The following is a 21,997-nucleotide window of genomic DNA, read 5'->3' on the forward strand; positions in this document are numbered from 1 at the left end:
TTATAACAACCCTTAACATATCTGAAGACTCATCATACTCCTCTTTAATCTTCTTTTTCAAGAGTAAGCATGCCCAGTGTGACCCAGAAATCTCTTGCTGCCAACTGGCAGAGGGTACAAGGATGTTTATAGAGTTACCAGAATCCCCTGTGGCAGATGTATGTATATTAAATTTACCAGAAGGTGGCATGTGAGGTATATACCAAGAGCCCACGGGTTGTCATAATAATTGTGAAATGTATGTGTGCATAATATTTAAGGAATTATGTATCGGTACAGAAGATTTTCATCGTAAGGTATGTGAGTTAAAGCATGTCACCAGAAGGTGATAAACAAGTTTCTGTCATGTAGGAGGGGAAAAACATGCTTCTCTCTCTCTGGCTGCTCATGTGTCTATTCTGTATTGTCCGCTTTGCAGTAGAGGCCTATTTGCATTACTGAGCCTGATGCTAAGCAGAAGATTGCAGATTCAACGAGAGAGGAAAGCTGCAGGAAAAAAACAAAAAAAGCATGAGGATATCCCATTTATAAGTAAAGACAATGGATGTTTGGGGCATAACTGGGGGTACTGAGGTACAGTCCGGATCCTTCATGAAGGAGACAAAACTGTCAGCATGTTCTGCCTTCTGAAAGGAGGATCATGGCCAACCTGGCTGGAAAATACTGCAAAGACTTTGGATGAGCTAAATTTAATTAGATGGAACAGTATCTTGGTAGTTAAATCTAAGTTTTAAAATGCATGTTATGATTTAATTTTACATGCAACTATTTGTTTCCAATAGTTTACTTGCTACTTCTCAAATCTCTGTACTTCGTTAAGTAAATTCTTACTAGTTTTCACTATAAACATTATTTAAGTGCTGTGTGTCAAATCGAGTGGTGATCTGAAGGGAAGCTAGTAAGCTGGTGAGGACTGCTTCATTGGGAGCAGAAAATCTGAATAGTAGACCAGCATCTGGTCACTCTAGGGGGACTCTCGGAGAGCTATAGGATTAGAGTGTGCCTAACCGGAAGACAGAGCAGGGCTCGTGTTGCCCCTGGAGTTGGAGAGCTGACCCCAGCAGGCACAGACATGCCTGCCTCAAGCTAAGGGCAGGTAGTATTGAGGAGATTTGCAATCCTGGGAACCCCCAGGGAAGTGTGACTCAGTTTTTTAAAAACTCTTCCTCATACTTCAGGCTCTCTAACCCATTTATTATTTTTGTAGCTCTCCTTTGGACTCTCTCCAATTTATCCACATCCTTCCTGAAGTGCGGTGCCCAGAACAGCACACCGCACTCAAGCTGTGGCCTCACCAGCGTCGAGTCGAGTGGGACAGTTACCTCCCAGGTCTTACAAATGATACTCCTGTTAATGTACCCTAGAATATTAGCCTTTTTTGCAACTGCATCACAGTTTTGACTCATTCAATTCGTGACCTACTGTAACCCCCAGAATTCTTTTTAGCCGCACTACCACCTAGTCAGTTATTCCCCATTTTGAAGTTGTGCATTTAATTTTTCCTTCCCAACTGTAGTAGCTGTCACTTCTCTTTACTGAATTTGATCTGGTTGATTTTATACACATTCTTCAATTTATCAAGGTCATTTTCAGTTCTAGTCCCACCCTCCAAAGTGCTTGCAACCCCTCTAGGCTTGATGTCATCTGAAAATTTTAGAAGCATACTCTCCACTCCATTATCCAAGTAACTGATGAAAATACTGAATAGTACCAGACCCAGTGGGAACCCACTAGAAATGCCCTCCCAGTTTGACAGCAAACTTCTGATAACTACCTCTGAGTATGGTCTTTCAACCAGCTGTGCACCTTACATTAATTTTATCTAGACCACATTTCCCTAGTTTGCTTATGAGAATGTAAAAGCCTTAAAAAAATAAAGGTAAACAACATCTACTTCTTTCCCCTATCTACTAGGCCAGTAACCCTGTCAAAGGAGGAAATTAGGTGGTTTGGCATGATTAGCTCTTGAAAAATCCATGCTGGCTGTTGCTTATAAAACTCTATTATCCCTCTGGGTACTTACAAACTGATTGTTTCATAATTGGTTTCAGTATCTTTCCAGGTAGCGAAGTTAGGATGACTGGTGTATAATTGTCCCCCACACAGCAACTGTGTTTCCCTTTTTAAACATATGCCTACCTCCCTACCTCTCAAAAATCTCAGTCACTGAAAGCATTTACTTTTGTGACATAACATCCTAGGTATGTGACACAAAATGCAATGGCAGATTGCCTGGCATGGCTTATTTGAGGTAATGCTGTTGTCTGGGATGCCACTGTTTGTGACCCAGACAAAGAAGTAAAAAAGTTTCTCTTCTTGTCAATCAAAATGCAGTTCTAGCTTTATCTTCACATTGACTTTATTGGTACAAGTAAATATAGGCATCATAAGAGGTCACATTATATACCATGTCATGTTATATATTTGCACTAAGCAAGAACATTTCTGATTCCCTTTAAGTACTGACAGATAGCTTCCTACCTGAGCCTAGTGATACCACCAGTGTGCACAAGTAGTCATTGGGACTGGTGAGTAGTGACCCTGACATCTGTGCTATGTGTCACCTTGTCCCATGTCAAGTCAGTGAGACCAGGAAATAAAAACCAGTCTCTTACCAGCTCTCACATGCATCACATCTTTATAGCATACTCGACTATACACATATTGTAACAGTAGAGGTAATAATTAAAGAAGAACATTTAAAACTCAGAACAGTAATAACTATCACAATGAAGTGCCCTGGGGGCAAAAGGCGGTCTCTTTTCAAAGAGAAAAAATATAATGATTTACAAAATTGTAGTTTGCAAAGTTTTCCAAAAGAATATTTTTAAATCAGTTTAAGCTACTGGAGCAAAGGAACACTACTGGAAGTTGTGAAGTACAAACTTTCCTACTCCCAAGAGACTGACATCACACACTTTTTAGCAGTCATCAGTTAGCTTCCTTTCCTCTACATTAGACTCACTGGCCACTTTTTTTTTTTGTTTTTATTTTTTAAAAGCATCTAATGTCAGGCTTCTAAGTTTGGTTTAGGGACCTAAACAAGGGGATTGATTTTCAGAAGAAATGAACACTAAGCAGTTCTCTCTGATGTCATAAAGGCTCTTCTGATTGTGCAGTTGAAGTAATCACTAAATAGAAGTTATTCTAACTTTCCTCCAAAGCAATACTTCTATGCAAAACACAAAGAATGAGTTCTCATTAAACAAGTATTAATTCTTAGCTAGCTGTAGACTTCCTGGAATTATAATGAATTATTGTAAGGGACTGTGACAAAGCTTGTGATAAAACTTGATTTCATCATATTCTAACAAAAACAATTAACAGTGGGTACAGTGGCATCTTTCTAAACTAAACTGCCCCAGAGAAGGAGTACTTGTGGCACCTTAGAGACTAACAAATTTATTTGCGCATAAGCTTTTGTGGGCTAAAACCCACTTCATCAGATGCATGGAGTGGAAAATACGTTAGGGGTGTGTGTATATATAAAAAAATTCTCCTCTCACCCCTATGGGTGGTATGTGTCTTCCTCAACCTCGGGTCCTCTACCAGAGGCCTGGGAGTTTGAGGGTTCTGCACAGTATCTTAGCTGTTCCTAGCACTGCACTCTTCTGGACAGAGAGCTCTGATGTTGTTCCTGGGATCTGTTGGAGCCACTCACCCAGCTTAGGAGTCACAGCCCCAAGTCTGCCTACCACCACTGGACACTTTGGCCTTTACTTTCCACCATCCTCTCTATTCCTCTTTCAGGCCCTGGTACTTCTCCAGATTCTCATATTCCTTCTTCCTGATTTGCTGTCACTTGCACTGCTATATCATTCACCACGCTGTCTTCTGCCCTGTCTATTACCACGATGTCTGGTTGATTGGCCAGTACCTGCCTGTCCGTCTGGATCTGGAAGTCCACAGAATCTTAGCCCTGCTATTCTCCACAACCTTCTGTGGAATCTCCCATCCGGTCTTGGGAGGTCTAGCCCATACGCTGTGCAGATGTTCCTGGTACACAATGCCAGCCACTTGGTTTGCCGTTCAGTGTATGCTGTTCCTGCCTGCATCTTACATCCTGCCACTATGTGTTGGACTGTCTCTGAGGCCTCTCTGCACAGTCTGCACCTTGGGTCCTCTCTGTGTGGTAGAACCCTGCTTCAATGGATCTGGTGCTCAGTGCCTGTTCCTGTGCTGCTATGATCAGTGCCTCAGTGCTGTCTTTTAGTCCAGCCCTTTCCAGCCACTGGTAGGATTTCCCAATGTCAGCCACCTCAGCTATCTGTCCGATGGTACATCCCATGCAGGTCTTGTCTTGCCATGGCACTTCTTCTGCTTGGTCTTCCTCCCATGTCTGCTGCTGCCTCAGGCATTCTCTCAGTAGCTCATCTTTGGGGCCATCTTACTGTGTACTCCTGGATGTTCCGGGTTTCATCCAGGACAGTGGCTTTGACGCGCACCAAGCCCCGCCGCCTTCTTCCGGCTGGTATACAGTCTCTGGGTATTGGACTTGGGGTGGAAACTCCGTGCATTGTGAGAAGCTTCCGGGTCACATCGGCAGCCTCCATGTCCTCCTTTGGCCAGCTCACTATACCGGCAGGGTATTCTGATGACCGGAGGGCGTATCTGTTGATGGCGTGGATCTTGTTCTTCCCACTGAGCTGGCTCTTCAGGACCTGTCTTATCCTTGGTGATACTTGGATGTTGCTGTCTTCCTTGCCTCCTCATCATGGTTTCAATGTGGTGGATACATGCGACTGATAGCGTAGTGGTTAAGAGCGCCGCCTTTGATACGGAGACCGCCCTTTGATACGAGAGACTGGGTTCAAATCCCGGTTGGTACCCAACTTTCCAGTGGTCCTTGGGCAAAGACCCCTAACGCTTCACCTGCCTACTCAAATATGAGAGTAACACGAGCTAGAAGAGTCATGCCGCTCGGACATCGCCCGGATTAACAGGTCCGCGCCAGATGTTGAGGAACCAGGACAATCTGACGATAAGTGGGCTACTGAACAAACCATTCATGACGAGACAAAGAACCTGGAACTGATTATATATATTATATACACCACACACAACAAAATGAAAAGATGGGTGTTGCCATACTAACTCTAACGAGACAAATCAATTAAGGTGGGCTATTATCAGCAGGAGAAAAAAACCTTTTATCGTGATAATCAGGATGGCCCATTTCAAATAGATGTCAAGAAGGCAGGAGTGAAAGTAGAAATAGGGACTTATTGGTATGGGGTTGGGGTGGGGCTGGCTCTGGCCCCTGGAAGGGGCAGGGCCTTGGGCAGAAGGGGCGGGGATGGAGTGGTCAGAGCCAGCCCCAGATTGCCCTGTACCAGTAAGTGCCTTCCCCTTCCCCCGCCAGGGTACCAGCAGCAGCTGGGGGCTCCGGCAGCAGTTTAAAGGGCCCAGGGCTCAGCTGCTGCTACGGCCCTGGCCCTTTAAACCACTGCCGGAGCCCCTGGCTGCTGCTGCTTCCCCATGGCTCTGGCAGCAGGGCTCTGGGGGCTATTCAAAGAGCCCAGGGCTCCCCTGCCTCTACTGCCCCGGGCCCTTTAAATAGCCAGAGCCTGCCGGAGCTCTGGGGTAGCAGCAGCAGCTGGGAGCTCCAGCAGCAGTTTAAAGGGCCGGGACCGCAGAGGCAGTGGGAGCCTCGGGCCCTTTAAATAGTGGCCGGAGCCCCACCGCTACTCCAGGGCTCTGGGGGCTAGTTAAATGGCCCAGGACTCCCCTGCTTCTACTGGGCCATTAAATAACCCCCAGAGCCCTGGGGTAGTGGCGGTGGGGCTCCCGAGGCTATTTAAAGGGCCCAGGGCAGTAGAGGCAGCAGGATCCACAGCCCTTTAAATAACCCTGGGAGCCCCGATGCCACTACCCCAGGGCTCCAGCAGCAGGGCTATGGCAGCAATTTAAAGGGACTGGGGCTCCAGCTGCCGCTGGGAGCCCAGGCCCTTTAAATTGCTGTCTGGGGAAGCCAGGCCGCCTTGGTACAGTGCACTGGCTCTTGCTGATATGCCGTACAGGGGCATACTGGCTTACTTTCACCTCTACAAGAAGGTGTGAGTAACAGTAGGGGGGAAAATTAGCATGGGGAAATAGTTTTTAGTTTGTGTAATGACCCATCCACTCCTATTCTTTATTCAAGTTTAATTTAATGGTGTCCAGTTTGTAAATTGACATATAGACCTAAAGTCACAATTCTTCAACAAAAAACTTCAAGAACAGACTCCAATGAGAAACTGTGGAACTGGAATTAATTTGCAAACTGAACACCATTAAATTAGGCTTGAACAAAGACTGGGAGTGGATGAGTCATTACACAAACTAAAAACTATTACCCCATGCTAATTTCCCCCCTACTGTTATTCACACTTTCTTGTCAACTGTTTGAAATGAGCCATCTTGATCATCACTACAAAAGATTTTTTTCTCCTGCTGATAATAGCCCACCTTAACTGATTTTTCTCATTATAGTAGGTATGGCAACACCCATTTTTTTCATGTTCTCTTTGTATATATATCTTCCTACAGTATTTTCCACTGCATTCATCCGATGAAGTGGGTTTTAGCCCATGAAAACTTATGCTCAAATAAATTTGTTAGTCTCTAAGGTGCCACAAGTACTCCTCGTTCTTTTTGCTGATACAGACTAACACAACTACCACTCTGAAACTTGTCCCCGACAGGTGTACCCTATGGACATACATTATAAACTTCCTTTCCACCAATCACCACGAGTTAAGGGATGGCAAAGCCTTAGCTGTAGACAAACTATAGTCACCCAAAATCTATGAATCACTTGGATAATGAAATACATGAGAATTCAAACTACGTTAGCTACATGACATTGTACAAACTTATCCCTAACACAGTCCCAACCACACACAAAAATGGGTTGGGCAACTGGCACAAGCAAGTGTTACAACAGATTCCATTTATTTACTGCTGAAATACTGCAGTGAGGCAAGGTCCTCAGTGACCACCACAATGAAGAACTATATCAAAGAATATATAGATGACCTTATTATTTTTAAAAATTATTATAACTCAGTAACTTCCTGAAAAGACTATTATATTTAAATGAGAAAGAGAAGGAGAGAGTGCACACAAGAAAAAGAATTCCTCCAGCAATGTTAAAGACCAGTAGTTAACAATGATATTTAACCATCTTCTTTGCTGACACTTTAAACTAGCTGCCAGAAGTAGGTATATTCCACTGTTGAATCTAGTCTCAAATCATTTTTCCTCCATGTGCGTGTCTATATAACATTACAGAAAAGTGACTTACTTGGGAATGATTGCTTGAGGTCTCAATTTTCTCTTGAGATCTGTCTCTTGCTAGTTTGGCAGCTTCTTTTATATCCTGGAATTTCTCTGCAAACTGCCAAATACATGAAGGATATTTATTAAAATCATTTAGGACACATTAATTGTTCAGAATAGTATCTTTATATGGTTTCTTTGTAGTCCACAAAACCCCATGACCATACAATCACTTATGGGAATTTTTAAATTTTAGATATGAAACATTAAGTGTGTGCTTGATTTGAATTAGAAACAGATTCCCTTACAAGGGATGGCAATCACTGTTTTGAAAACAGGGCAATATCTCCATAGTTGCTTTAGAAATTACTAATAAAAGTCTGGGGGGAAAAGCGAACGTGTTTTTTTTTAAATGTTCATCGTCTATTAAAGTTTAAGGATAAAAGATGTAGGTTTAGATTAAGGGTTATCAAATGTCTTTTGTTCTGAAGGGAAAGGCAATTGAAGGAAAGAATATAAATGAGCTTGAGACACATTTGGGGGATTGAGGACAGGGTGTCATAAAGGAACAGGAAGGTGAAATTAAGGTAACCCCTGCGAATGTGGGAGCAAATGGCCTCTCTCTTAAAAGTCTCATTATCTTTTGGCTGATAAAAATAAAGATATTAGACAATGTTTGAAGACATAAAAGGTTTGGATGTTTCTGTTCACATAACATCTTAATTCAAATCCTCAGGGAAAAATGCAGTAAAGGTTCTATAGTTAAATCTAAAGATGGGATTTTCAAAACCAAGTTCCAGTAGGCTTTGTTCTTCTGAATTACCTTGGTGCTTTTGAAAGGCCCATCCTAAAGCCTTATAAATAAAAGGCCTCATTCTGCTCTTTTGGTCTTATATGCAAACCCCAATCACTTAATTTTGTGGGTCCTGCCCCAAAAAACACAGTTGCAAGAGGTGCGGAAGGGAGGCATTTAAATAAAAAGTATTCAGTATGAGGGAGGGTGTCTGTAACACTTTGACTGTGTCTCTCACTTCTACCAAAGGCAGTTCAAACTTACATGAATTTATTATGGAGAAATTTCTAATATTGGAAAGGGAAGACAACATGAAACCTGCTCAACGGTCAGCCATATTTCCTTCCAGACAGGTATATTCCCCTACCTAAATAGCATCCAAGATATAGAAGCCATATTTTATTACTTCAGTGTAGCTCATTCTCCCTCCTTCCAATATTGATTTTTTTAAAATCATCTGAATAGATCAATTTATTAAGCACCTCTCCACTGAAATAACTGGGCATGGCAGAACGATGGCTGAGAATATATATAATGGAAAACAACTATAAATAACTAAAACACAACAAACATTCAAATGTGATAAAAACTACACTTACACTAAAATCTAGGAACAGAAGGGAAACTATATGCGAGAAAGGGACACGGGAAGTGTTAGCAGGGAGGAAAAGGGTTGTCACAATAAAAATATATCTTGAAAAGAAAGATGTTTAAAGGAGGGGAGGGATGGACTGAGAGGGATTACAAAGAGGGAGTACCAAAGGGAAAACTCAGTCATCTGTGAAGTACAACAGTGAAATCCCTAAAAAGCCGTGTCAAAACAAAAAGTACCCCTCAGGAAGAAGGTTAAAAGAGGCACAAATATGGCAACAGACTACACCCCCAATAAAACCACATGATTCAACTTTTCAAAATTATATCAATCTATCCAAAGGCATTACAATGGTTAACATTCAGCACTTTTATCACACATTTCATCCAAAGATCTCAAAGTTCTTGCACACATTCATGAATTCAGTCACATGACAACTCTATCAGGTGGGTAAGTATTGTCACCACAAATTTACAAGGATGGTAGCTGAAGCAGAGAGAGAGATAACTTGTTTAAGACCACACAGGGATTTGATATATGCTTCAGCAGCTGACATGTTTACTGTGGGGTTCTTACACCTTTCTCTGGTAGTGTCCATTGTCAGAGACAAGATACTAGACTATCCTGAACAACATTACATTACATATACACATTCTATTTTATTTATTTATATACACACACGGAGATTGCTGCTAGAACACTGGAAGATCATTAGTTTTATCAATTACCATAATTCAGCTCTTATGCAAGCCTAGAAAAAACTGCATCAGTAGTTAACATATTATATAAAACACATACACAGAGTGAGTGCAAATTACCATTAAACGTATGTCATCATAGGATTCCATTGGATGGGCACGCATGTGCTTAAAGCCAAGGGGAATTTCAGACATAATATAGAAAGAGTTGTGAATATGATCTGTGAAGGTACATATGAAAATACTGAACTACAGAGTCCAGCCACGTTCAGGTGAAGTTGCATATGAAAAGAGTTTACTATTTGACGGAACATACAGATAGTATATATATATGATTCAACTATATGTGTAGACCTATAAAACTCACTGAATACAACTGCACTATGTTTTCTCCTTGAGTCATGAAACCCTGACCTTTCTAGGTAAAATACATTTTATGTTGCAGCTGTTGGACCAAAACATCTATAACAAGATTATTTCTAGCACATTGTGTCAAAAATAAACTCCAGACTTGGGTATCTTTAAGTCAGCATACAGTTAATATTGTTGTATTGAGTCACTCTCTTACAATAAATCTGTATCAAAATTCCTATGAGTCTAAGTGAACTAGAAAGAGATGAAAAACTGGAAAAAAGTAATCTTTCAAAATTGATGTCTGAAATTATCCTCATAAGGGACACAGATGACCACTCTGAAAAATGTGTGCTGTGAAGAGAACATTTTCCATAGTTTCATATCAAAACATATGTGAATATATGAAACACCCTCTCCCCATTCTTTAAAATATAATCAACAATGATCTCAGTCTAGTTGTGTGATTTTTAGCCAAGGCTAAAGTTTACTAATAAATTTTATTTAAATAAATGTGCTTCTACAGCAAAGACCAACAAAGGAATTGTCCGCCAACTTAAAGGGACATCTTCACTTTAAAAACAGTCACATTTCTGAATTATTTTTACCCACTATTGTGGCTAGAGTTAAAGGTTATTGTAACTGAAATTATAATGAAAAATATTCTCTATTTGTTCAGTTTGTTACTTTACGCATTTGTTAGCATTCAGTGCATAAACAGTTTTGCTGTTTCCTCTTTAGAAATGTATTTTTTCTGCCTAATTTATACCTGTTGGATTCCACTAAACAATCTCTGCTTTTCACTGTTTGATAGGTGCACTTAGCCCTTGTGAGAAATGAAAGACTTACACCTGACTGTTCTTCTAACTATGTAGCCATTGTAGTGGCAGACTAAACTTCTGCACCATTTCCAGTGCCAACTGCTACATCAGCAACAGACAAGACATTTCTGAGGGAGGTTACAGAGCGTCCGTGGAACTTCTGTGGCATTGGTAACACATGTATACCCAGTCCATTGTCGGCTGCAGAATCACAGGGATCCTATTTTCTGAGAATTGTTAATATATTATGCCCCCTGACCACTGCCCATTGGTATTAAAACCTGTGTGTCACTTCTGTGATCTGGACAGTCATTAAACCAGCATAACAGCTGGTTGCTTTTAATGTGTACTTTGTAATTAAAATGTTTAATTGTAAGCTTAGCAAGATCCTACTAAATATATTTTAAACAAAGAAATGTAAGTAGTGAGTGAGATTTTCTAGAGGGTGGAGACAATGTTTAGTTATTTAAAATCTTTCAAAAAGTTGCCTCATTCCTCATCTACACTCTTCTTTTCCCCTACTGCCACTGCTGTAGCTATTTCAAATGAACTCTTTTGGGCTGACAAACCTATCCTAAATTAGCAAAGGAAGAGAGAAAGGGGAGGAGGTAGAAGGTAATCATTGCTGCAGGTTTGAAAGTACATTTCAGAGCCAGCCCCAGCTTCTACAGCCAGTAATGAATTATACACGACATCTCACAGCACTCCGGCAAACTGTGGGCACAGGCTGCATTAAAAGGAAGGATTTGTTGCTACCAAATCTTGACAAGTGTTTTTGGTCTTGGGCAGGAGTAGCATACAAATGCTATAGTTGGTTATGAATCTCCCCTGCTGATATTTAATGGGGAATTGAACATGCTAAATGGTGTCTCATAATATGAATTATTTGAAAGTCACTTGAATCTGCAGATAGTCATCCACAGAAATATGTATTTTCGTAGATGTTACGTTTTACATGTTTAGGTTTTATATTTCTGGTGTTATGTTTTATTCCTCCTAAGTACAAGTTGCGCCAGTGCCAGAGCTATAAAGCAGATGCCCCCCCCCGGATCCCCCAACCAGTCTCATTTATATTTAATTGCCAGCTCATTTTGCAGGAAACTCTTGGAAACTAGGCTGCATGAAATTTGCCATTTATGTTTTGTGAATGAGTTAAGATAATGGCCCACAATTAATGAGTGGCTCATTCTGGCGATTCTCTTTGCTATACCAGTTCAGGAACGCCATGTCACATCTCTATCATCAAATGGATTCGCAGAGAAGTTAGGAGAAACAGCAAAGAATTCAATTAAAAAAGCTCTGGTGGGCAGAAGAAAGCCATTGCTAAAATATCACAACACACCTCACTATAGTTCTTTATGAAGATCACTAGCTTAGAAACTACCAGGCTGAAGGCAAACACCTATTGCCAGTAAGCTGCTTAGGCAAACAATTAACCCCGAAGTAGTTACAAGACAGCTGTATGTCAGGAAACAGGAATTGAAGCAGCCCTACAATAAGAACAAAGTTATGCAGATGGCAAGAATATCAGATTCCAAACAAAGTAGCTGGCAACTTACACCAAAGCAACAGTTACACTATCCACCCCAAGCTCATATGACATAATCCATGCCTGGAAACCTGTCTCACAGAAGGATAGAGCTAGCTCCAGGGTTTTTGCAACCCCAAGTGGAAAAAAAAAAGGAAGTTGCGATCGCAATCGGTGGCTGCTCCACCACTCCACTTTCTTCTTTGGCAGAAATTTGGTGGCAGGTCCTTCCCTCCGAGAGGGACTGAGGGACCTGCCGCTGAATTGCTGGCAAAGAGCCCAATGTGCCGCCCCTTCCCCTTGGCCACCCCAAGCACCTGCTTGCTCAGCTGGTGCATGGAGCCGGCCCTGCAGAAGGAACAAAAGATGGCTAAACAAAAGCAGAGAACAATGATTCTGTTTTATGACAGCTAACTTAAGTCGGTGGCCACTGATAGGGTTGCCAACTTTTAATTATATAAAACTGAACTCTTGCCCTGCCCCCTGCCCAGAGGCCCTGCCCCTGTTCACTCCACACACACACACACGTCGCTCGCTCACTCTCACTCACTTTCACTGGGCAGGGGCAGGAGGCTGAGGTGCAGGAGGGGATGAGGGCTTTGGGTGCGAGTGCAGGCTTTGGGGTGGGGCCAGAAATTAGGGGTTCAGGGTGCAGGAGGAGGAGCAAGCTCTGGCATGCTAGAGGGAGCTGAGGTCTAGGTCAGGGGGCTGGGGTGCAGGAGAGGGTTCAGGGTGCAGGCTCCAGCTGGGCAGTGCTAACCTCAGGCTGCTCCCGGAAGCAGCTGGCTTGACCAGCTCCTAGACAGAGGAGCTGGGGGCTATGTGCGCGTCCCTTGCCCGCAGGTGCCACCTCCGCAGCTACCTTTGGCCCTGATTCCCAGCCAATGTGAGCTGCGGAGCTGGCGCTCAGGGCAGAGGCAGTGCTCAGAGCCTCCTGGCCACACCTGTGGCTAGGAGCCAGACAGGCTAGCTGCTTCCGGGAGCCATGCGGAGCCAAGACAGGCAGGGAGCCTGCTTTAGCCCTGCTGCACCGCCAACTGGTCTTTTAGTGGCCCAATCAGTATTACTGACCAGAGCCGCCAGGGTCCCTGTTCAACTGGGCATTCTGGTCAAAAACTGGACGCCTGGCAACCCTAGACACTGATCCCCATCATGTGACAGGTTTATTAAAAACTTTTGTAACTGTGGCCTACTGTCAGGAGATTGGGACCAAGAAATAAACAGTTTCTTATCAGTGCTCTCCTGTCACCCCTTTATGACAAGGTCCACATGCAAAAAAGTGTACATGCAGGGGAGAATGGGCATTTTAACATCTTGCAGTATGTTTCCTCCCACATCTTCCACTTTATATAACTGCTAGTGTCTCTCTCTTGGAAATATAACACTAGTACTTTGCTTACTTGCTTGCTTTGGAGTACCCCATTTTTGTCCTTAAAGTACCAGACAGCTGCTGTGAGACATCTGTTAGAGAGCAGTCTGGCGCGTAATATGTCTGACTTGTTCCCCAATTCGTAGAGTCCTTTTTTTTTTTTTAAATTGTTGTCAGTCCTTCTAAAGCTATTTTCACATTCTTAATTTCTCTAAGTCTACACTGTTAGACACATGGCTCCTGCAAAATTTCTTCCTCTAACTCTTCCCAGTTTTGCCAATGTCTTTTTTCCCCTATACCTATGGCATGAGATAGTATGTCTCCTTATCACTGCTTTAAAGGCTTCCCATCTAGTTCCCCAGGTATATCCTGTGAGCTATTGTCCTTAATATAATTATTAATGTGGTTTTCAATTTCACTCACAAAGTCTGTGTCTTTTAACACTATATTACTAAATCTCCAGCTTTTCTTAATCCTGAACTGGACTTTATTTTCATGAAAACAGGAACAGGGTCAGAGATACTCCATTCTAATATTAAGGTTTCATGTTGGAAACCTTTCGATATTAAAATTAAATATATTCTAGTATCTGGTTTTGGCAGTTTCAGAGAAAAAAAGCCAAGTCCAAATTTCCATTGTGTCCCGTCCTTTATATCCTAGATCCAGCATTTGAGCCTCTTTAGCTGGACCTGGTCTCGTTGGTAGTTTATCCCACATTGTGGTCAGACAGCTATTGAAGTCACCTACCACTATTACCTTTGAATTCTGGACCATTGCAATCACTCCACAATTATTTCCAAAGTAAGGTATATTCCTCACTTGGTGCATAATTGTTACATGTTTGCCCTCCGCACATCCAACAACAACCCCATCTGCCTTCTAGATAGGTTTTAATCCTTTTACATTCCCATTCTACTTAATACACACACCCTTCTCTTATGGGAGCTGAAAGATATTCCATGGTACACATTCCTTTTAAGATTGATTCTTCTGTTTTGACATAAGATTCCTCAAGCATTGCCACAGATATGTTCTCCTTTTTTTAAAGCAGGTAATATTTTTTCATTTTTTCATTTTGTAGTCCTGTAACATTCCAGGAGAACCAGATTGTTACCAGGACACTTTTCTAGTCGCCCCAAGAGCAAAAACAATTTTGCATGAACATTTTTGCCAATGTGAAATATTTGCAAAAAATGCAATGGTGTGGAAAATGCATGAACTCAATAAGACCAATCTAATAAAAATAAGTTCATGTAGAATTCAGTCACCCAATTGACTAAAAGTAAACATGTTACATCCAACAGGCTTTTCCTTTCCCTACAATGGTCAGTCTTTGCTGTTTCAGACCCAAGAAGCAGCTTTTAAAATTTCAACTCTAGTACTTCTCAGACCAAAACATGCGGAAGACAGAGGGAGATTAATGGAGACTGTTTGGAATGCCCAAGGACACGATATTTGGTTAACTGATAAAACGGTACCAATAAAGGCTGAGTTGCATGCTTAAAACATCAACTATGTGTTAGATAAGTACCTTCTTTTATTGTGCGAACAAACATTCTGGTTGCTTGACTTGCATTTGCAAAGTATTAATTGAATCACTGCAAGAACGTATTGTTTACACTACTAGTTATTGATTACCAGAGTTGGCTGGACATTTTACAAGCCTTCATTGTAAACAAGCCCTGTTCTGCAGATAAGTGACATAGGGGAGCTAGAACTACAATCCTCACTCAGCCTTCTGTTCCAAAAGCACAAGCCTATACCAGCTGAGATAAAGAACTTTCCTTTATAGTCACTTGTAAAGTCCCCTTAACATCAAAGGGCCAGCCACTATGGGTCAAATTCACTCATCAACACCCAAGCCAGTTCACCGCTACACTACATCCAAGACCATGTGTACTTCATAGAAAGGCAATTTTGGATTCTAGATAAGCCTGTTAGTTGGATGTCACTGCTAAAATGGTAGAGACTTCACTGCAACATCGATGTAGAGCTAAGTATGTATAGGAAGCCTAATTTTGGCATTTTCTGACATTTTAGTGTTTCACTTTGTATCCTTCATGTTCTTTTAATGTAGTTTTTGTATAAAATTAGCACACAGTCTAGGAAAAGAGATGCCAAGAAACTGCTTACACTGTATTTGAGAACATCTAAAAAATTAAGCTTCAAAATCTCATAGCCTTTTGTTTTTATAAAGTGGGATAAGGGATCAAATTAAAATGTATCCTTGTTTCAGTGAACTTTGTAACCTTCACTGAGGCTCTATAAGCAACCACTGGATAGTTAAGAGTTTAACAACTTGCATGTAGAGAAGAGATAGTTAATGAGCTGCCGAGAAATTCAGTTTGTGAGACTCCCACCAGATTGGTACTGACCGTGCAGCCGTTCCTTAATTCACAAGAACCACAACTGCTGTTTCAAAAATAAAATGAGCCCAGTTACCTTTGTTAGCTGCTGTTCAGAGGAAAAACCCAAACCAAACACAGTGTTTGCTCTGCTGTCTGCCCACTGACCAAACTTCTGTGATGTTTTCGTAAAGGTCATATTAGGTGTGATTGTGCTGTTTATAATCACCTGTTTTAAAAAAAATTAAAAAATAATTAGATACAGAAACAACATCTGAAATGCATATTCTAGCAACAACATTATTCAGAAAGATTAGCAGGTTCCCAGTCTAAATTTGGAGTTTGCAGTAGGCATGAAGGATTTTACCTACTTATGAAATATTTTAATACCTTGACTGTCACTTGATTCAGATGCTCAATAACTTTTTATTTAAAAAAAAAAATGCCACTGTGGTCCCACAGATTACTACTCCTGCACTATTTCATTGACATTAGAATTCTGTCGTAATCAAAGAGGAGGTAGATTACTTTAGCAAGGTGAAAACAAGTGAAAATGTTTTTCTTCTGTAGATGGGAGAATCCAAATCCACTACTATTAAAAGAGAGTTCACAGAGCATCAGGAAAATGTTTCCTTTGAGGAGCTGAAATACTGATTGAATGCTGGCCTGGCAATGCTGAGAGTTACAGGAAAAATCTTTGGACCTAAAAATTCATACAAGGAAAAAATATAAAATTAGTCCCTGAAATTTCTATAGGAATGTTACAGACTCCAGACAGAAGTGTCTTTTTTCTGTTCTCCTCTCTTGCTAACTTCATTTTCTTTGGATTTTCTCTGCAATTTTCCAGTTTCCAGGGAAATCTTTTGACCCACCTATTTTGCCATATTTTGTTTTGTTTTATCATCTTCTTTGTAAATGGCTATATTTGTAAATAAATGTATTTATCAGATGCTCCCATAAAACTTTCAGTAAACATTACAATAAATCGCCAGTCAAAAATACTTCTACATTCACTATTAACAGTTTCCAACACCTTGCATGAGAGCCAGGTGCATCCAAGGCCAAGAGTTCTGCAATGAAGGGCAGTGTCTTTGTTGGGAACTCACAGAAGCGCTTGCATTTTTAGCATTTCATAGGCACTAGGAACTTAATTATTCTCTGCTTAGCACCTTGGGTAGCCATTTACCTACTTAGCACATGTATAAATGACCACACAAGGAGCTAGGCAGGGGAAAGTCAGGCACTAGAGATAGGAAGGATGCACTTTGTAGGGATTGTTTCTCTCTCTCACACACACACTCACACACTATTTTGATTGTCATTTTTCTCTCTCCTTTCCCACCTTGTTTTTCTCCTCCTCACCATTTCTGAACTCTTCTCTCTCTCACCATCTTTCCGTTTTCCCTCCTGTTCCTTGTCCTTCCTTGTCCCCTTCTTCTCAATGACTCCCTTACTCTTTTTTCCTCCATCTGCAAGCATGCTCACTGCCCCACTGGTTCTTCTCTCATTCCTTCTTTGTCTTGGCTGCCTCTGTCACTGCGGTGGAACCACTCCTGCAGCATCTGAACCCCGTTGCTGAAGCATCTGGGCAGAGTAGGCCTAGGGTGACCAGAGAGCAAGTGCGAAAAATCGGGCCAGGGGTGGGGAGTAATAGGAGCCTATATCAGAAAACGACCCAAAAATCGGGACTGTCGCTATAAAATCGGGACACCTGGTCACCCTAAGTAGGTCACAGAACGCCAATCAGTAAAGCATTCTCCACAGGTAGGCAGAGCAAGGAACTGCCTTCTTATCAGCGCTCTGCTCCCCACTATGTCACTTCAGACAGACATGGCAAGCTGATCCAGAGGTGCTGCGGGAGTTAACTCCAGAGAAGGGAGCCCCAAATGAGCAGCACAGCCATGCTTAATTGTGGGACTGTCCCAGGTGATCTGGGAGATTTCTGAACTGTAGCATCAGTAGTGTAGATAATCATATCTTCAAGAGACAGATTCTGCCTCTCTTGCTCATTTTATTAGTCCCTCACTCCACAAGTAATACCACAGTAAGCAATGGGGCATGTCATGAAATAAGGCACTATTGGACAAGAGGAAAGCTATCAGAATCAGCCCTCAAAGAGGGATCTGGTAAAGAATGTACTGGAGCTGGCATAAAATACCATCTTACTACACAGGTTTAGAGATATATCAGTTCATTAGCACAGATCTTAATCATGTGGATGCAAAAAGAAAATATAGTTATGTCTAAAGACTTTTCCCCCCTTGAAAATGTATCTATATACCATGATCTTTTAGTAGAAGAGGAGCTTTCTTTAGCAACATGCACCATTGTGTCTAATATGCAAATTATGCGCTAATTAAGCTATATCTGCAGGACACTTTAATTAACACGATCAGGAAGTATCCTGGCAACACCATCTACGATGTATTTCAAGCAGAATTTTTTTCTAAACTATAATTTACATTGAGCAAAAAGTGTTTTATGCAATTCACAACATGATTCCTCCTCCTCCCCTACTTTCTTAAGTTTTATGACCTTGCCATTAGTGCTATTTTTTTCTTATAATCCATTCAGCTTTACTCTTTCCCTCTTTCTACTATTTCCTCTTCTGAATACATACCATAATGCTATGTGATATGCATAGATATATTTATTACCTTATTTCATGGTATGCGATATGTGACAAAATTAATTTTAAAAAAATCAGTGCACCGCAATACAGATCCAAATAGCAACCAAACACAAATGTCCTTGACAATATTCTCCTGCGTTTTGATAAACGTACTAAAATAGACCGGGGGAAGGGGGATGCTACTCTTCTGAGGCTTTTTGTTTTGTTTTCAAAGAATCAGAATGGCAGCGGCAGTGGCTGATATACATAGTATGTAACTGATCTTTCACACAACATTTTTTTGAATGACTGACTCAGAGGTCCAAATATAAACAGAGATTCCAGATCTACTCTTCTCTATCACAGAAGTAGCAAAGGAAACAGAAGCTGCAATTCAAAAGAAAATCCAAGTGTAATGAGAGATATTCAAGCCTTTATATCTCAATGCAAAGAAAAACAAAACCCTGAAGATTTTAGTTAAGTGATCTACATAACTAATTGTCAATGCAACAGGAATATGACATCTTAATGAGATGATACTGAATAGGACCATCTGAAAGCCACGAAAACCACCATTTATAAACTCATGGGAAATACACCTCTACCCCAATGTAACGCCACCCGACATAACACGAATTTGGATATAACGCTGTAAAGCAGCGCTCCAGTGGGGTGGGGCTGCATGCTCCGGCGGACCAAATCAAGTTCGATATAATGCGGTTTCACCTATAACACTATGATTTTTTGGATCCCGAGGACAACGTTATATCGAGGTAGAGGTGCACTTTTTAAAAAAAATAAAATATTTATGCTAAGAGGTTAAACCAACTGCAAATGAAATCAAGTTTTTTCAGTTATAGAACTTACTTCAGAATTTAGAAAGGCTCAACATTTCCCAGGCTTTCAAGTGATTAAAACTATTTTTTGAATCTGAATCTGCATCTTAAACTGGACTCCCACCGGAAAATATTAATAAAATGGCAGCCACCACTGACAGACAATGGCCCCACTCACTGCACAGAAACTGAAAGAGCAATAAAATATTTCAAAAAGCTACTTTGAAAAGGTCCTTCGATAAATATTTACATTTCCTAGAACTACAAAGCTAGATGTATCATGTATGATAATGTGTAATATGCTATAAAGGGACTAAGACAGTATGAGCTGTAGACAAGTAAAAACACCTGCTTGGGAAAGGAAGTGAAAAACATTAGGTGCTATCTGTTAAACATGGCAAAGGTTCGCTTTTTTGGCAGTCAAAATGGAAGAAAATGTTGCACAGCGATCAGAAATCTTCAAGAAACTGACAGGTCATCTATTTATAATAAGCTGCAATTAAGAAACTACTAGGGAGCTGGCTCTAACTATTACACCCTAGTCTGCCAATCAATTACTTAACTAAGATTTCCTTTTGCGCACAGGAAAGTAAGAGAATAAAAGGTGTAAGAGATTAAACTGGAGATGGCACTAAATTGGTTCACAGAATTTAGAGGGCCATTTTAACCATATCTACAATATTTTACTACCTGCCTGTTCTGCCTACCAATCTCCATCTAGTCAGGAACAAACCAGGGAAGGATTCTGATAGAAAAACAATCAGGCAAAGTCCACTTTTGAAGAGATTGCTATGTTAAAGCATCTAAGAATACTCGGCCTACAGGTTCACTCGATTATCTGAACATTCTTCCATCTGTTTTTTTGAAAGCAGAGATGCTATTACCTGTAATGAACTATCTAGTGTGCTATGGATATGAAGGGAGTATACTTAAAACACACACACACACACACACACACGAGGAAGCAGGCACAAGGCCTTATTATGTATTCACAAATACTCCTAACAGCTCCATCCCAGTGTCCCTGCATTACTAGTTTGCTTAGAGCAAGAGTGGTTGTGTCCAAACTGTTCAGCCACTACACTAATAGCATGCAATGCACAGCTGGGACCAACATTTTCTATATTCATTATTAAATTTGTTTTTCTAATAGAGATAAAAAGACAGTTAATTTTATCGGGTTTTGAAATAAAAGTGGAAACTGGAATTTGAATGTTATGTGCAGGAGGGAAATTGTGTTTACTTAAGATGTTGCTCACTAAAATAACCTCACGAGATAGCCAGCTTGTTTTTAATGTGGTTCACAAAGGAGCAGCAGTCATGTAATAGTGCTCCAACATTACTTGGTATCGTACAATAAAATATATCATAGGACACAATTTCAAACAACAGACAATCCTGAACTATCACTCTTTTTATTCTTTTTGCATTGAACAGGTTTGTTAGGAGAAGAGAGTGAAAAATCTCTTTAATCCAAACATTGCAGCTAACAGCTGCAGTATCATTTAGTTAAACAAAAAGCTAAAAAGTTAAAAAAAATCCACAACCCTGGAAAATCCTGTCATTTAGTATTTAGAGATGAAAAACACTTCTAATTTCTATGTTTCTGTAGCCTATAAATATTTGAAGACTGTAAACACTAAGAATAGAAAGAACAGAGACAAAAGCTTGTAAGAAAGAATTAAAGGTGCACATTAAAAAGAGAAATTTAGGATGAATATCATGAAAAATCTTTCTGACCGTTAGCTCCATTAGTCAGTAAAATAGTTTCTGAAGGGAAGTGATGGAAACATTGTTGCTTGGGTCTCAAACCTAAATTATATACTAGATAAGCAAATTCACTTCAGTAAAAAAATTCTGCAACGGACAGAATAATCTGACAGGAGTTTTCGATTTGTAACTTCCTGGATCTGTTGTTCTAATTCTGTAAGAAAAGACGACCCAGCAAATCCAACAGACACATGTAATAATTTTGGATTTGGGCTGCACTAATATAATACAAGCACAAGATGCAATTATGACCGTGCCAGAAACTTGAATAATCTTTCGACCTTTAATCCAGAATTGAAGGTTCAATGGTCATACAGCTCTTGGCAGAATAATCTAATCAAATATGATCAAGACCAGAGATAGAGAGTTTTCCTTAGAAAGAGGGCAGAGAAGAAAGTAATGTAATAAGCACTTTAAAGAATAATAAACTCATTTATCACACAAACTAAGATCTGTATATGTAGTAAGAGAAAGAAAAGCTTTTTACTGTCATCTATACTAAGCGTATCATAGAATAACAGGGTTGGAAGGGACCTCAAGAGGTCATCTAGTCCAACCCCCTGCTCAAAGCAGGACCAGTCCCCAACTAAATCATCTCAGACAGGGCTTTGTCAAGCCTGACCATAAAAACCTCAAAGGAAGGAGATTCCGCCACCTCCCTAGGTAACCCAGTCCAGTGCTTCACCACCCTCCTAGTGAAAAAGTTTTTCCTAATATCCAACATAAACCTCCTCCACTGCAACTTAAGACCATTACTCCTTGTTCTGTCATCTGCTACCACTGAGAGCAGTCTAGATCCATCCTCTTTGGAACCTCCTTTCAGGTAACTGAAAACAGCTATCAAATACCCACTCGTTCTCTTCTGCAGATTAAATAATCCCAGTTCCCTCAGCCTCTCCTCATAAGTCATGTGCTCCAGCCCCCTAATCATTTTTATTGCCCTCCGCTGGACTCTCTTCAATTTTTCCACATCGTTCTTGTAGTGTGGGCCCAAAACTGGACACAATACCCCAGATGAGGCCT

The 21,997-nt window shown here is 40.8% G+C and overlaps 1 protein-coding gene across 2 annotated transcripts in view; it reads right to left on the reverse strand.

Moving 5' to 3' along the window:
• HOMER2 (homer scaffold protein 2) overlaps positions 1-21,997 on the reverse strand; it is a 131,345-nt gene that overhangs the window by 27,443 nt on the left and 81,905 nt on the right. For both annotated transcript variants that reach the window (XM_032790628.2, XM_032790629.2), the window contains exons 3-4: positions 15,855-15,986; positions 7,286-7,378 (exon numbers count right to left, since the gene is read on the reverse strand). In XM_032790628.2, coding sequence (XP_032646519.1) covers positions 7,286-7,378; positions 15,855-15,986 — 225 coding nt within the window. The remainder of the gene's footprint in view (positions 1-7,285; positions 7,379-15,854; positions 15,987-21,997) is intronic.

The sequence above is a fragment of the Chelonoidis abingdonii genome, chromosome 9 (genome assembly GCF_003597395.2).
Source record: "Chelonoidis abingdonii isolate Lonesome George chromosome 9, CheloAbing_2.0, whole genome shotgun sequence".
NCBI classification, from domain to species: domain Eukaryota; kingdom Metazoa; phylum Chordata; order Testudines; family Testudinidae; genus Chelonoidis; species Chelonoidis abingdonii.